The 16,792-nt window shown below is 62.5% G+C and overlaps 1 protein-coding gene across 1 annotated transcript; it reads right to left on the reverse strand.

Annotated features, from left to right (window-relative positions):
- Positions 1-4,355: 4,355 nt before the first annotated feature.
- MSANTD1 (Myb/SANT DNA binding domain containing 1) lies at positions 4,356-10,562 on the reverse strand (the record flags this gene model as incomplete). Its single annotated transcript, XM_082653666.1, has 3 exons — positions 4,356-4,596; positions 6,010-6,285; positions 10,309-10,562. The coding sequence occupies 3 exons, from the start codon at positions 10,560-10,562 to the stop codon at positions 4,356-4,358; spliced, it is 771 nt and encodes a 256-aa protein (XP_082509792.1).
- Positions 10,563-16,792: the final 6,230 nt, after the last annotated feature.

The following is a 16,792-nucleotide window of genomic DNA, read 5'->3' on the forward strand; positions in this document are numbered from 1 at the left end:
CGTGACCTGAAGATGTTATTAAACCTTCCTTTCTTTCCCAAACGTGTAAGCATGTGAGTCTGGATTTCCCAGATCCTCTCACATTTTCCAACCAAGCCATGTGCCACAGTGGACGCTGACCTCTCTGAAGCCAGAGATTTGTGGAAAGGTGACACGATGCCACTCTTCTCGCTAAAACTTCTTGTTTTGGAAAACATATTTTCCATGTAATTGTTACTTAGGTTACCATTGTAGTGAGTTTATTGTTATTTTGAAGTGAATATTTCTTAAATCTTAGGTTTAATTTCTAATAAGGTACTCCAACAGGTGTTAATATTGGCAGTTAGAACCCACATAAACGAAAAGCTCTTGGCATCTTCGATAACTTTGAAGAGTGTTATTTATGGGGGTCCCGAGGCCCCGGATTGAGAACTCAGCCCTGGGCTGGCACGTGTGGGAACGGCCCGGCTGACGAGCTTTACTAGGAAATGCCAGATGGCTCCTCGGAACGGTTGCATCAGTCTGTATGGCCACCGGCCGTGTCCGAGTCTTCGTTTCTTGACGTTCTCCCCATCTCACGAGTGTGAAATGCATGTTCGCATTGCATTTCATATTTTCCCAATGCCTCCTGGAGCTGAGCACGTCTTCCCACTTTTATCGGCCTCGGAGCCTTTGCCCTATTCCTTTTTCATGTGAATTTTAAAATAATTCCACCCATTTCAAAACAAAGAAGTGCAGTGTTATTGAGAGCAGAGTTGGGGTTTCATTAATAAAATTATATTATATTTTGGAGTTTCTGGGATCTCTCCACATGCTCAGATATTGTTTTAAATGCTCTTTTTTTGGATAGGTTAGAAGTGGATTTATTTAGAGAGATACACATTCCATAGACAGAATGCAGTCTGTCTCAAAAGGTGAGAACAGGGCTTCCCTGGTGGCGCAGTGGTTGAGAGTCCGCCTGCCGATGCAGGGGACACGGGTTCGTGCCCCGGTCCGGGAAGATCCCACATGCCGCAGAGTGGCTGGGCCCGTGAGCCATGGCCGCTGAGCCTGAGCGTCCGGAGCCTGTGCTCCGCAACGGGAGAGGCCACAACAGTGAGAGGCCCGCGTACCGCAAAAAAAAAAAAAAAAAAAAAAAAGCGGTGAGACAGCCTTGGGAGAAACACACTTCACAGACAGAGTGTGGGCCATCTCAGAAGGCGGGAGGCCTGTTTTACATTTCTCAATGAGACTGAATAGTTTTCTTCATACAATCCTATACCTTTCTGCTTGAATTCACTTGCAGATATTCTATAGCTCTGAATCATAACTGTGAATTTTTCCATCCGCATATTTAACGGGTTGAAGGTAGTTTAATGTGCTCTTGATCTTTTCTATACTTTGGTTTTCTGGGTATATAAAAATATGATCTGAAAATAAAGGTATTTTTAATTTCTTCATTTCGTCTCTTATCCTGCTTATTTTGTTTGTCTTAATGCATTAGTGATAAATGTCAAGCAACAAAATAATAATGGTGAAAGTGAGCACATCTGTCTGCTTCTTGATTTTACTTGTCAGCGTTAACATGTTGTTTTCCTGAATCTTATCAAATATTCTAGCATTTACTGATATCGCCACTTTTCCTTCCTTAACGGACCAATAACCTGTAGAAGACATCGGAAAGCGGTTAAAGACACATCGTTTGTGAAGGGCGCGACCTGGGCGGTTCTCAGCTGAGTTCCGCTGGGCCCTAAATGGCTCTGTCCAGACCAGGGACAGGGATAAGCTGATTCCACTGAGGACGGAGAAGGGGCATTAATCACAAACTCTGATGGAGAGAGCAGGGAAAAGAAAACAGACCAGATTACCTCCAAATACAAATGCAAAAAAGCAAAATTACACGTTGTAACTGAGGCCTCGCAGTTTCTGAAACACTAATACTTCGTGACCCTGATTCTAGGAACGCAAAGATGTTAAGGTGAGACTCTGCCTCACGACTCGGTCCACCCCTCCTGGAGGGCTCCTGGGCATGACCACTCTGATGGGGTCGGTTGCCTGTCGGGGTTCAGTCCAGACCCTCTCAGGCCCAGCCTGGCCGGGGCCTAGTGTCAGTTGAGTGAGCTCTCATGCTGGTGCCTTGTCTAAGAGCTAGAAATTCGCCAGGGCAGCCCCCAAACACAGGCCTTCAACATGAGGCGCCTCCAGGCTCTGGGCCTCTGTGGTGGATGCGGGAGCCACCGTGCACACCGGGCAGTGCACACCCGGCAGCGCACACCCGGCAGCGCACACCCGGCAGGGCACACCTAGCAGCGCACACCCGGCAGGGCATACGCGGCAGCACACTCCCGGCAGCACACTCCCAGCAGGGCACACCTAGCAGCGCACTCCCGGCAGGGCACACACGGCAGCACACTCCCGGCAGCACACTCCCGGCAGGGCACACCTAGCAGCGCACTCCCGGCAGGGCATACGTGGCAGCACACTCCCGGCAGCTGGGGCTCGTGGGAATACTTGCAAGTTGACACGGCAGGGCTCCACCCCTGCTGCAGAGCTGGGTAAACATTTCCCAGACACACCACCTCTTCAGTCCCAAAGTGCAATGGTTTGAGTCCACAGCACGTGCTCTCCGAGGGGATCCCGCTGGGCCGTCCTGCCCACCCGGCCCCGCCCTCCACGCTGCACAGGACACCCAGCCCCTCCCTCCAGCAGACAGGTGTCTACACCACCTGGCTCACCGGGGGTGCTCTGACACCAGCAGAGCCCTGGTTACTGGCTGGCTGCCCTCAAGGGTCATGGAGGTTCAGATGAGCTGGTGGCTGTCACACAGGGAGACTGCGGCAGCCTCCTGCAGGGCCCCGGCTTCCACTCCCCACCCCGCAGCCCCACAAAAAATCCCAGCAGTTTGCTGAGCAACAGTCAGAGGAGCTTTTCCACCCCATAAGTCACCTGTCACTAACCCACCCACTGTGTCTCCTCAGAACCCTGCTGTGTGGCAGCAACTTGCTAGTCCAGGGGTGAACCAGTCATTCCTTGTAAAACAGAGAGCCACGGAGGGTTTTGCTCATCACCCAGCTGCACGGGGTGGGGCCACAGTGCACCCTGCGAGGGGATCAAGGCGACGGGATGGGGACTCCCCCGGCAGTCCAGTGGTTAGGACTCTGCGCTTCCACCGCACGGGGCCCGGCTTTGATCCCTGCTCGGGGAACTAAGAGCCCGCACGCCTCACGGCGTGGCCCCCACCCCCCAAAAAAGGTGACAGGACGAAGCCCTCCACACTCCAGACAGAGGACGTGAAGACCGTGACGGGGTACTCTGTGCTTTGGACAAACAATCAGGCCCTCGGACAGGTAGACGTGTATCTCAGCAAGTTTTAATGAATCCGGTTCTTCCCATACAGAGAAAAGCGCTACAGCCATTAACTGAGACGTCTGTTCTTTGTGACTAGCTGTGACCTTTCACTGGGACCTGACTGCCATATCTCCTACCAAAAGTCACATATCAAGAGGCTTCTTTCTCCCCACTTTTTTGGAAGAGCGTCCTCAGAGCTACGGAGTGGCAGCGTCCCAGGCTACGTCCCCAGGGAGGCCCTGAACAAGACGTAACCCCCGGCTCTCCTGTGGTGCCTTCTTTCAGCCACCTGGGCCCAGATGAGACTCAGGAGGAACTGGGGGGCGGGGGGGCTCTGGAAGGGCTTTCCTGCTGGCAGATCTCGCAGCGCTGAGGCTCCCACCCCCAGCCCCTCTCCCTCCCGGGGAGGCAGCCCCTGGATGGCTGCCGGCTACGTGCGCCCACGGCCAGCCCGGCCCTGCCCTGCCAGCACTTTCACAACCTGCTGTTACCTGGCTTCTCCACTCACTCGCCTGCCTGCCCCCCGAGTGTCAGTTCCCCGAGGCTCGGCCTCGTCTCATCCCCGCCGCATCCCTGGGCAGAGACGGTGAACAGGACAGGGTGTCCCCAGCAGGCAGGGTCACCGCTGTTATTAGCGCTGTCGGGACGCCCGATGTCCCGGGGGGACAGATGAAAAGGCCGCTGAAGGCGGTGCGGGCCTCTGGGGTTGGCCCAGGTGTTCGAGGCTCTCGGGGCCGACGCAGCAGACCCAGGGAGGGGGACACACCTGCCCCCGCGCTGCGTCCACCCGCTTCGTCTTGGGAGGGACCGCCTGCGCCTCCCTCCAGGGCTGCACCGTGACCTCCGCTTCCAGGCAGTGATGAAAATGACACGTTTAACATCAAAAGCCGTTCCGAGTACCGTCGACAGTGACGATACTGGAGAGCAGATTCCGGGAGGCTCTTCCCGGGAGCTGCCCTGCCGTGAGCCCGGGGCCCCGGCCGGCCGCGTGCCCGGGGGGCTTTAACGCTGGAGGCCGAGGCGGCGGCGGCAGGGGGCCGGTGGGCGGCCTAGACCCCGGACTTGGCGATGATCTTCTCGAGCAGGCTCATCATGCGCTCCTGCAGCTGCAGGCCCTGCGCCTGCAGGAGGCTGTGCTGGTCCAGCCCGCGGCGCACCTCGCGGCACGTCTCCTCCAGGGCGCGGCTGAGCCGGCGCTGCTCCTCCAGCATCGTCTCCAGCAGCCGCAGCTTCTTCCTCTGCAAGTGGCCGCCCTGTCCCTTGCGTTTCTTCACGGGCCGCTCGTCCGACCTGGAAGGACAGCGCCGGCGTGTGGACGGCTGGCCACGGAGCCCGGGCCTGCCCGACCCTCCCGGCCGCCACCGGGCACATGGGGTGCTGGGCTACCGTCCACGCACGTGAGGGCCGGGCCCTCCCACCACGAAGGGGGCACAGGCTTAGGAGGCGGGGGGTCCCTGCCACGAGAGCACCCCCAAACCCGCTGAGCTGGGTGGGCATGCCCTGGGCTCTCTGCTCGGGGGTGGGGCATCCCGGGTCTAACCGGCCCCCACGGGTGGGCAGGGAGCTGCCAAACCCCACCAGGCCCCAAGATCCTGCCCGTCCCCGAGCCCAGGCCCTCTGCTTCTGTGCAGAAGATTCGTGACCCCGCCAACCTCAGGGGCAGAGAGCAGAGCTCGGCCCCGAGAGGGAGAACAGCCCCACGTCCCAGTCCTGGTGCAATGCCTGGGGCAGCTGTCAGTCTGGGAACTGGGCTCAATCCACGGAAACAACTGTCCGTAAATCTCAGACTTCCCTGCAACTCGGCCTGGCCACCAGCAAAGGCATTTCTGTCTGGGGTCTTTGCTGAGAACAAACGGAGCAGCAGCCCCCCAGACTGGGGGTGTCAGACTGGAGGGGCCCCCGGAGATGCCTTCCTCACCCCACCCTACTCCCATCTGACAGACCTGAGACCAGGCTCAGGGGAGGCAGGGCCACAGCTCAAATCCACACTCTTCCTGTTCTCTCCCCCACTGGCCAACTCCTATTCATCCGTGAAAGCCCAGCCCAAACGTCACCTCCTCTGGCTCCCCGGCCCCCACACCACAGGGGTGTGTCTCCCGCACACCTGACTGAGGGCATCTTTAGGCAGGGTCAGCACACGCCTGGCAGGACGCCGTGGACGGCAGAGGGGCTGCGTCCCCCCACTGCAGCCAGGCTCCGAGCACACCCTGGAGGCTCAGCCTGACACCCCCTCCCCGGTGCTGAGAGACCAGCCGGCCCGGCCAGGCCAGGGAGAAGGGGACCCCAGGGCACGGTCTGCTTGGGGTAGGGGGAGCGCAAGAGCCAGAAGCCGAGGGAAGGCGGGAGCGCTCGCCTCTAATCCCAGCCCTCCTTGGAGAAGGTCCTGATTTATCCCCATTTCACAGAGGGAGGCTGAGGCCCAGAGAGATCAAGGACTTTCCACACAGCTAAGCGGTGACGGAGCAGGAGATGCACCCAGTCTGTGGACATGACAGCCCAAGCTTCGGGAACCACCTGCCTTCCTGTCTCTGGCCTCCCTGCCCCTGGGGGCTGGTGCATACTACCTAGGCTTCTGCGGCCGGCCCGGGCCGGCCGAGGATGCCGCCGCCAGGACAGCCCCCTCGCGGCCCTCAGCCCCCTCTCCGGAGGGCGGGTGCCCGGCCCCGCTGGTGTGGAGGCAAGAGAGGGAAGCACACACACTACCTGAACTTAAGGGACAGTAAGCTGGAGGAGCTGGCGGAGCCATCGTCCTGGAAGCGGCCTTCGTAGGAGCACTGCTTATACGGTAAGTACAGAGGGGTGGACTTAGCAGACGGCGACAGGGACGCCTCGGTCTGGGACGTGGAGGGCCCCGGCTGCTGGCCGTCCGGCAGTTTGCCATCACAGGACTCGGGGACCTTGGCCAGAATCCTATCAATGGCTAGGTAATAGGGCCAGTCGGGCGGGACGGACTCGCTATCTGTCATGCATTTTAATTTCCTGAAACGAAAGACACAAGAGCCAAGGGTGAGAAACAGCTGCTCCCGGCCCTGCCTCGCCCGGCCCTCGGCGGAGGGGCACTCGGGGGCTCCGGACCTGGGGGAGCCACGTGGCAGCCAGGCCTCCCCAGAAAAATCGGCCAGGCCCCAGGGCCAAGGTGACATGGGACTCAGCAAGAAGGCAGGCTCGGGACCTACACAGCCTTGGATGTTGGAAAGGATGCACGTGCCCCAGTGTGAGTGCCAGGACCTTGGGCTCATTCGTCCTCTCTTTGCTTTTCTGGAATTTCTAAACTCTCTGCAATGAACAAATGCTGCTTTTTAATAAGTTAACCGGCAATAACCAAATATATGGTATAACACCAACATGGGAATAAAATGTAATATAATGTGTTACGCAAACGTAAAGTACGGTCGTATAATCAACGCGCTTTTCTAAAGAGGACGCCCTGGGGAGCAAGAAGCTCAGAAGGTAAGAGCACAGGCCTCAGTGTCCAGCACATCTGAGTCTGTCTCTCGTCTCCATCGCTTTGCTGTGTGACCATCAGCAGGTCCATTAACCTCTCTGAGCCTCCATTTTCACATCAGTAAAATGGGGATGATCAAAGTAAGCTCCTCACGTGGCCGTCACTCTCGGGAAGATTTAAGAAGACAACGCCCGGTGTCTGGCAAACAGCAAGCTGTCAGATATTCTCGGCTGAAGGTGCCAGGAGGACCCGGGCTGGGCCGGACGGGGTCCCTTCCCACACTGCCTGACGTCCCCCACCCCCACTTGGGCCCCAGGCCCAGGGTCTGCACTGCACGGCTCTGCCCACTGTGGGCCTGAGCCCATCTGAGGCCCTGCACCACGCTCCCCTCCCCTGCAGACGGAACCTGAAGGTCCTTGGGCCTTGGCTGTCCCCTGGGAGGTGAGGGATGGGGAGAGGCGGCCGCAAGACAGCTGGGCAGCACCAGCCAGGCCAGGAAGGAGGCCACAGGGTTTCCTGGGCCCCCGGCCTCAGCTTCCAGCCCCCATGTTCCTGCCCCTCGCTCTTCCCGCTGTGGCGAGGCCTTTGAGAAACAAAGCGCCCCGTGGCCAGACGGCCTCTGTCTCTGACAAGGGACTCCCTGCCAGGGTGCAGCCACCGGTCACACTGGTCACTGCAGATAACGAGCTGACCACCTGAAAGAGTGGCCCCCCGCGGAGGTGCGGGGCTCAGGGCAGCAGGCAGAGGCGGGCCAGGCAGGACATGCCCTCGAGCAGCGCCCAGCAAGCAGACTGTCCTCAGCAGGAAGCCCGGGACGGGCCACGTGGGGACGAGCAGGCCGCGCCAGCTTCCTGACCACGGACCACCGTCCATCCCGCGGAGGGCGACACGGACATGGGCACAGCGGGTGGACGATGGTGCTCGGGGCCCAGCCCCCGCCCGGGCTCCCCCCCAGGCCCTCCGCAGGCGTCCCCCCAGCTCCTGGTCTGTCAACTCAAGCCAGCCCACTCCTCGGAGAGATAAGGAAAGGCCCGCCCTGGCGTGGGGAGCACCTGAACGGTGTGCCAACAAAGCACCCCCCACGGAACCTGGCCGCCCCCAGGCTTCCTTAACCAGCATTTTTTTTTTTTTTCCGGTTACACTGAGCGACTTGCGGCATCCTAGTGCCCCAACCAGGGATTGAACCTGGGCGGCGACAGTGAGAGCGCAGAGTCCTAACCGCTGGACCGCCAGGGAATTCCTCCGACAACGTTAATATATAAAAAGCTGTCTCCGGGGCTTCCCTGGTGGCGCAGTGGTTGAGAGTCCGCCTGCCGATGCAGGGGACACGGGTTCGTGCCCCAGTCGGGGAAGGTCCCACGTGCTGCGCAGCGGCTGGGCCCGTGAGCCATGGCCGCTGAGCCTGAGCGTCCGGAGCCTGTGCTCCACAACGGGAGAGGCCACAACAGTGAGAGGCCCACGTACCACACACACACACACACACACACACACACACACACACACACACACACACACACACACACACACACACACACACACACACACACACACACACCCGTCTCGGGACTTCCCTGGCGGTCCAGCAGTTAGGACTCCGTGCTTTCACTGTCGAGGGCCCAGGTTCAATCCCCAGTCAGGGAACTGAGATCCTGCAAGCCCTGCGGTGCGGCCAATAAATTAATAAACAAACAAGGATTGTTTAAAAAAAAAAAAGCTGTCGTGAAAAAATAACTAAAGTCTCTGCTGTGGGAGGTTCTGGGTGGCAGGGGGAGAAAGAACCAGTCGTGCAGCCAAAGCGTTGGCCTGTGAGGGGCTGTGTGGCCTTGGGCAAGTCCCTCTCCTGCTCTGGGCCTCTGTTTCCCCATCGGTGTACGGGAGCTGACAGATACCACGGTGTGCAAGTGCTTCCTAAACTGTGAAGTGCTGTCCGCGAGGGGGCCCTGGGCCCTCTCAGCCATACCCTCATCTCCTGTGGCCTCTGGGGCCCACATCCCTCTTCCAGGAATGGAACAGAATCCCTCCCCTGGGACTCTGAAGAAGCTTTCAGGATAAATAATGAATGACCCGGCTAGACACCAGTCAGGGCCCTGGAGCTATGGAGTCAGACAGGAGCCCCGTAAGACAGCCTGCGTCACCTCCGCAGCTCCCTCCTCACCGGGCAGGGGCGGGTGGGGGGCGGGGGGCAGGTGCGCCTACACGCTACTCGGCCCTTCCGTCAGGAGCCGGTGACTGGAATCTGACAGACTTTACCTACGCGACTCCTCGGATGCCTTTGGACCCCAGCAGCCACCTGTTTTCCACCCCGGGGCCTGGCTGGGGGCCAAGCTGGGGGTCAGAAATGGGCCTTCGGACAGGCCAGGCTCAGGATCTCCAAGGGCCAGAAAAAGTTAAATGGATGCAACTGAAACAGCCTCTGGTTGCCCAGGGCCCTGGGGAGCCCCTGCACGTCCCCAGGCTCCAGACGGGCTGGGAGCGTCAGGCCAGGAGGGGTGAGGCCTCTCCTTGCTTGTTCGAGGTGGGCATGGGAGTCGGGGTGAGGGTCCTCTCACCCACGGTGTGTCTCAAGGTGCCCGAGGCCAACCTGCAGGGCTTCGTCCACACGCAGCTCTGTGCCCCTGCCCACAGCGGCCACTAGGAGGGCCAGAAGTGGCCTGGGCTGGGACCAGCTGGGTCCCGGCACGGCCCCCTGGACGGCCCCCTCCCGCCCCCCGCACACTGACAGGCTCTCGGGGGCTGCCCAGGCCGCCCCCAGGGCCCATGCTCTCGGTGCCACTCTCCCCCTAGAGCCCAGCTGCTGCTTGACCTTTACCTGCCCTGACCCACGCCACACCTCTGACCTTTGCCCTCCCTGTGACCCTCTCCTCACCGTGAGCCCCTGCAGATAGGCCTGGCCTCACACTCCACGGTGCTGGGCACGTGGGGCCACAGGGCTCCATCCCGGACGCCAGAGCTGCCCCTGCCGGAGCCACGCGCTTGGCCCCGACCGGGCTCCTCCCACGGCAGCCAGGGCAGGGGGCCTCCTCCCGGGAGCGGACCCTCCTGGGCACTCAGGGCTTCTGCTGAGCCCTCCACGCCCCGCCCAGGCCCCAAGGCCAGCGCCGTGCTGTGCTCACAGCAGGCTCAGCGGATGCTGAAGATGACAGAGCGGCAGGACAGGCCGGCTCGCGGGCCTGGCGGCTGAGCCTCCTCCGGCCTCAGTTTCCCGCCCACACAGCAGCACCCGCCACCCTGCGGAGCAGAGCCAAGCCTGGGGGGCCGAGTGGGAGTCGCCCGCGGGCCTGGGGGGTGGTGCCCTGGCCGAGGCCTGGGGAGCCGGGGTCAGCCCCAGCCCGGCCCTCCTGTGCCTCGGTTTCCCCCCTCCCCTCCCCCATGGCTTCTGCAGGTCCCCTCTCACTTACACAAAGCCAGGACCCCCCCCACACACTCAGCTCCGGGGATGTCCCGGCCGGGGCGGGGGCGGGGGCGGGGGGGGCGATGTCCCTGTGCGGACCGCCTGCCCAGCGAGCCTGGGGTGCCCTGGGGCTCTGTGGCGGCAACAGCGGTGGCCGCGGGCCTACCTGTACTGGAAGGTCATGTTGGTGATCTTGATCTTGATCTCCTCGCCCAGCCGGCGCTCGCCGGTCATCTCCAGCAGCTTGCTGGCCATCTTCTCGTAGACCTTGGCGTTGCGCTTGGTCTGCTTCAGCTCGTCGAAGAACTCCTCCCAGACGAGCATGAGGCCGCGCATCTCCGCGTCCGTCCAGTTGCGGGCCCGCCGGTGCTTCTCCGTCTGCGAGGACACGAGGTAGCCGGGCACCTCGGCCGCTGCCATGCCGGGGTCACCTGCGGGGTTAAAGAGCGCGCTCGGGCCGGGCCGCGTGGGGCCTGCGCACCACGGCGGCGGGAGCCCCGCTCCTGGAAGGCAGCTCCTCGCTCAAAATGGGGCCTACATCTGACAGGCAGGAATTTAGTTAAAAGCTTTTAAACGGGAAACGTCATTTTGATGTCACGTTTCCATAGCAACAGAGCAACTGCATAAGCTACAACAACAGAAACCTTTTAACTGAAAGCGCAGGAATCAGGGCCGCCCTGACAGGCCATCAACATTGCAGTGAGCGAGCCAGACCCCAAACCGGCGGCCCGGGCTCCCGGCCCTGCCCCGCGCCCCAGCCCTGTCGCCAGGCTGGCCGGCCCAGGCCACCGAACGAGGCACCTCCGCTGGGCAGACCGGGCTCTTGAGAGGTGGGGTCCAGGCCGCAGCCCCCGCCTCTGCCCCGCCCCGGCTCACACAGGTGGGGGCCCAGGGAGGGCCCAGGGTAAGGCATTGGGGTGCAAACAAATGAGGAGACCCAGAGGAGGAGAGACGACAGACAGAGGGGTGGCAGGGGCAGAGACAGACAGATGGGGAGACTCACACAGGAACACACTCTTGGGGACCCGCAGAGACACGTGTGTGCACCAACACCCACCCACCTGCATGCCCTGCACACAGCCATCCTCCGGCCAACACGCTCACACTTACGGTACAAACGCCACCACCACCAGGCTGGGCGGGGGCAGGGCTCCGGCCCCGAGCAGACCCCTGGCTCGGCCACTGTCTGCCTGCTCCCCTCCTTGCAGGCGGGATGCTTGCTGGCCTGAGTGACACATGGGGTGGGCTGAGGGGCCGGCACAGTGCTTGAGACCAGAGAGTAGCTGGGAGCGGGTGGTGCGGATCCCTCCCCCCATGGGCAGCCCCACCGCAGTCCTGATCGCCCTGCATCAATCAGCCCCACCCACACCCAGACCTGCCTGGTCCACTCGGCTGGGTCGGCTGCTCCTGTACCCCACGGCCCCACAGGAGACAGCTCGGGGAAGCCTTGCTGAATAAAGGAGTGAACAAACGAAGGACTGACCTCAAGTAAATCCCCTCCCTTCCCAGCAGGTTGCCTAGACTTCACCTTCGGACTTACTGGCAAACTCTTATTCATTCTTCAAAACCCTGTTCTGGCATCAGCTCCTCTCTGAAGTCTTCCTATTCAATACACTTTGGTCCTTCTTCCCTTTTTCCCTCCCGCAAATTGGACCTGCTTTGAGCCAGCCATTTATTTTCTGCCTTGCAGCTTTGTGACGCTTGCTAAGGCCACTGGGCACTGTTCTAAGTGCAGTATGTCTGGTACGTCTGTGTCTTCTACTTTGATCCTCACGGCACTCTTGCGAGGGAGGCTGGCACTGCTGTTATTCCCATTTTCCAGATGAACAGCCTGAGGGACAAAGGTGAGGTCACGCTGTGGTCAAGGAGCCAAGCTGGGCTCTGAACCCAGGCAGGCTGGCTCGGGACTGGGTTTGACTTGTGTTGTGCAGTGGCCGCCAGGCTCCCCGTGAAGGACACCGTCACGCCTCCTCTGCCCATGGTCCTGGGAAAACGCCCCTGCTGCTTCCTGGCTCTCCTGAGAGGCCCCCCAACGCTGACCTTGGACAAAGCGACCACTGGCACTGGCTGGGGTCCCCGGCCACCCACCCTCAGCAGGCCTCCGCCAGTGTTTGACTGAGGCTCAGGGGACAGGGACATGAACCTCCAGCACCAGCCAGGTGGTGCAGCGTAGGATGAAGGAGAGCTCTGCAGAAGGACCGGCCAAGAGAGGCAGCAAGGCCGCCCGGCCCAGAGCACGTGCAGGACGGGCAGTGAGAGGTGGTGGGGCTGTAACGGGGAGGGCAGGACAGCAGGGCCTGAGAGCCAGGCTGGGGATGGGCCGCCACCTCGGCAGGGCCTAGGGACTGAGTGCCCACTGGGACTGGCCAGGGGACCAAGCCTTAGCCGGGCAGAAGACCAGAGCAGTGGAGCCTGCGGGGGCTTCAGAGAGAAGGGCCACCTAAGGCATCGGGACTGAACATTTTGAAGGTAAAACTCAAGCAGGTGGCTTGCCAGCAAGAGCCCTCACACCTGCTGGACGGGCTGCAATGGCCACGTGGTGCCCCCGCCCCACCCCCAGGCCCACGGGCCAGCGTGCCCATCCGTGAGCCTGCCTGGCATCCTCAGGGTTCCGGGGTGGCCTGAACTCGGGGGGAAGGGCTCACGAAGTCCAGGCCGAAAACCTCCACCTTCAACAGAGGACCCTCCTCGGGCCTGACTATGACAGAAGCTTCTTGGTCTGAGCCGTCCCAGGACAGGGAAGCTGAGCCTGGGATGCGAGGCATCCCCGAGTCTCCGCCCAGGTGCCCCCCCCACCGCACCCACGTGCCCAGAGCTCGCCCTCTGACACCCTGCGAGGCGGGCTGAAGCCCTAGGCGGAAGGAGGGGAGGTGCTCAGGATGGGGTGGGCTGGCTGGGGCTCCCTCCCTCCCCCGCAGTCAGAACTTGGAGTGTAGAGGGGAAGGGCAGCAGGGGTCCCTGGGTCAGGGCCCGGGCCTGCCATCAGCTCCTGGTGGAGGCCCCTCCCTCTCTGGGGACACAGGGACACCACACAGCACCGCCCAGGAAGGCTGACAACTGCTGCACTCCTCCGGCCTGGGTACCTGGCACAGAGCACTCAGTAGTGCTTGCCAAGTGGACCAGTGACCGCAAGTCCCACCTCCTCCAGGAAACCTCCCCCCCGCCCCGCCCTAGACGAAGGATTCAACCTACCAAGTGGCCCTAGCGCTGGCGCTCTGTCCCCCAGAGCCTGTGCCAACCCTGACCATCCTCCAGGTGGACCTTTCTTCAACCACGACTCCAAGAACAGAGCAGGGCTGCCTCAGTGCATCCCAGCACCAGGGGCAGGGGGACCAAGGGAGAGGCAGGCAAAGCCGGCTCAGGGTCTCAGACCCAGCTCCACCAACTCGGGTTGTGACTCGGCCGTCCCCCCGCCCCCAGCCCCTGTCCTCACCTACAGTGGGGCTCAGAGCACAGGAGTCGTCCTCTCTGGACAAGTACCCACCGCCAGACATGCGGCTGGAGGCTGCACCTCCAAGGCCCCGGGACCCCTTCCCACGGCCCCTCCCTCCCCCCACCAAACCCTCCTTGGAGCCTTGGGAGAGGGCAGAGGCCCATGTGCTGGCCTGGCGGGGCTGGCGAATCGTCATCAGGAAAAGCTGCTGCCCCAGGGCACCCGGCCTGGTCAACCCCAGGACAGCGGGTCCCTATGCCTCCGCAGGGCAGCTGTGGCCCAGAGGCATCGCTGCCCGTGCTCAGCGTCCTGGCAGCCAGGCGGCTCGGAGGAGGCATCTACACCCCCTGCTAGGCCTCCAGCCAAACGTCCAGGAGAGTCAGGGTAAAAGGCTGGGCTCCAGCCGTCTCTTCTCAGGTTTCAGGGGCACCGGAAGCCCTGGAGAGGGGGGCCCGGAGGACGCTCCCGGAAGCAGAGCCCTCACTTTCGGCGTCCAAGGACGAGGAGGAGCCAGGCAGGTGGGGAAGGCAGGCCCAGCTCCCCGCGGCCCCACGGGTGGGCCCACGTGCCCTCGGCTGGCAGGGCTGTGAAACTCGGCACAGGCCTCTGCCTCCCCCCGCGGAGGCTCAGGGCAGGAAGGGGCGTCTCTCAGGGGCCTCCAGCACCTCCTGGGAGCAGGCAGCGGTGAGCTGAGCCCGTCTCCGAAGGCAGGGGTTTGGCCGAGGAAGACCCCCCAGCTGGGCAGAGGCAGGGAAGCACAGGGAGTGTGGGAGATGGGTCCAGGCCCGGGCGCAGGCAGGGCAGAGCTGAAGGAGGGCAGGTCGGGAGGATGGACTCCCTGGTGCCAGGGGGCGACGACCGTGCCGGCACCACCATCCTCTCCCCGCGCGCACGGGAGCCCAGACCGTAACTTTCAGTCCTCTGCCTCAGCAGGCAGAACCCAACCCCGACCCAACGGCTCCACTGGGCCAGCCAGCCTCCGAGCACACCCTGGGCCGGGTGAGTGGAGGCCTGGCCGGTGAAGGCCTGGGAGTGTCAGGCCCCTAGAGGACGTGGCCGTGACGGGCCCCGGGTTTCCTGCTTGGAAGGCCAGTGGGGATGAGCCGTCCAGACGGAGAAGCCAGGCCGTTGAGGCCCCCAAGCTCGTGGAAACTGCAGGACACCCTCATGGTTTCCCAAGAGCCCTGGTGACCCCACAAAGCAGGCCCACCCTGTGCCCACAGGCCCCGGGCCCTGGCAGAATGCCCCGTCCGGCGGTGCCTGGGCCCATGGCCAGGCTACCCTGAGGGGTGAGGCTGGGCCGGGCACCCCCAGACCCAGAAGGGCTCTCAGGCGTCAGGTCAGGAAGCAAGGGCTTCCTCTGAAGACAAGAGGGGTCTTGCCCTTTACAAGGGCACCTGTGCACGGTGGCTGGAGGGTGAGTGGGGGACATGCCGTCGCTTCTTTCCAGGGGATCTGGGGGCATTTCTTTCTGGAAACAGCAGGTGGACCAGGTGTGCCGGCCAGGGTCTGGCTGCCTCGCCTGGACCAGGGAGGGGCGGGCAGAGCTTAGGCAGCTCTGAAGGGTGAGCTGAAGGGGCCCTGGAGGTGTGTCGCAGAGGAGACACACCTGTGGAGGCGACATGATCTTCCCAAACGCGCAGAGCAACTCAGGTGGAAACGAACCTGTGCGGCCCGTCCACGAGGCCCAGCAGCTGAACGCTCTCCAAGCAGCTTCCTGCCGACACTGCCCGCACCTGCGGCGCCTGCGCACATCCCGACACCCTGTCTGCAGGCGTGTGCGGTCACACGGCCGTGACCACAGGCAGGGGCCAGTCCACCCGTGCTCGGCCGTCTCTCGGGGCCCCCACCACGGTCGGGCTCGGGGCCGCCCACTTCCCAGAACTGGGGGGACTTCGGCAGACACTGTGAAGCGCCTGCCCGGGGCAGCCCGCGGCCCAGGGTCTCTGTGTTTGCAGGTTGGTGGGCAATCACCAGCGCCCCGAGATGACTGTGACGCTCACTACCGGGGTTCCTGGGGGCTGGGAAGGACGGTGCCCACTCAGCTGAGTGGAGAAGACTTCCAGGAGGAGCTAGCATTTCAGGTGGGAAGAACTCACCGGCTCAAATAGACAGGGCAGCATCGCCTCACGCTGTCGCCCAGGAGCACGGGGGGGGGGCAATGGCCAATGAGGCGGAAGGGGCAGCTAGACCGTGAGGGGCTCAAAAGTCAGGTCGTGGCCCCCGAGTGAGCCCCCCAGAACCTGTGCCAGCCCTGACCGCCCCTCCAGGGTAGGGCTCCGGGCGAAACCCCACGGCCCCTGGGAGATTCCACCAGAACCGCTGCAGCCTTCGCGGCCGCGTGTGCGGGCAGGAGGCCCGCTGTGAGGTGGCCCGCGGGTCGCCTCCTCAGCCCCGCATGGCCAGCCACCCGGACCGGCGGCCCCCGACCGAGGCACTGGGCTCGTGCTGGTGTGGCATCAATTCCTGCCTCCCTGCCGCGGGGTCTAGGCTCTCCGCAAGCAAAGCAGGCCTCACCCAGCAAGTTATCGCTTAATTCTTTTCTTTTAATTCATAAGTACAATGTTTGTAGCAGTTTAAAAAATTAAAATGTACATCTCACGTCAGACTTCCCTTTCCTCTCGCAGACAGTCACATCTGGGCCAGGCTCCGGGACGCACCCATCGCAGCCCTGCTGGTGCCCAGCGTGGCAGGGACGGCGGGGACAGTGGCGGCGGCGCAGCATGAGCTCAAACCCCTGCCGATGGCCACTCCGCCACGGCTCGAGGCAGCGAGTACGGGCAGGTGGCCCCACTGAGCTCAGAGCCCAACCACCTTCGGCAGGTCCACGACGGCCACAATCCTCCAGGGCCAGGGGTCACCCTGCAGTGACTGTCTGGGGCCAGATGCTCCCACATGCGCTCGAGGGAAGTGGGTTGCTCCAGCTGCTTTAGAAAGTGCCAGGCACAGGGGTAGAGTGCCCCTGCACCCTCCAGGCCCCTTCCGGTTGTCACCGCCACCTGAGTGGCCCCTCCCTGCTGAGCGCATGCCCGGGCCCGTGGTCCCCTCCTCGCGGGGGCACCCCGAGCTCCCCAGCGAGCCTTGGTGGCCTTCGGGGTGGTTTTCGCATCCCCGCCTGTCGCTCCAGCGGGCAGAACGGCCCTGAGTCTCACCCTGGCCAGGAGCTACACTTTCGGCCACGGCGCAGAGGGACAAAGCGAGGCCACGTGCCAGGAAG

Source organism: Grampus griseus, assembly GCF_964374135.1.
Source record: "Grampus griseus genome assembly, chromosome: 4".
NCBI classification, from domain to species: domain Eukaryota; kingdom Metazoa; phylum Chordata; class Mammalia; order Artiodactyla; family Delphinidae; genus Grampus; species Grampus griseus.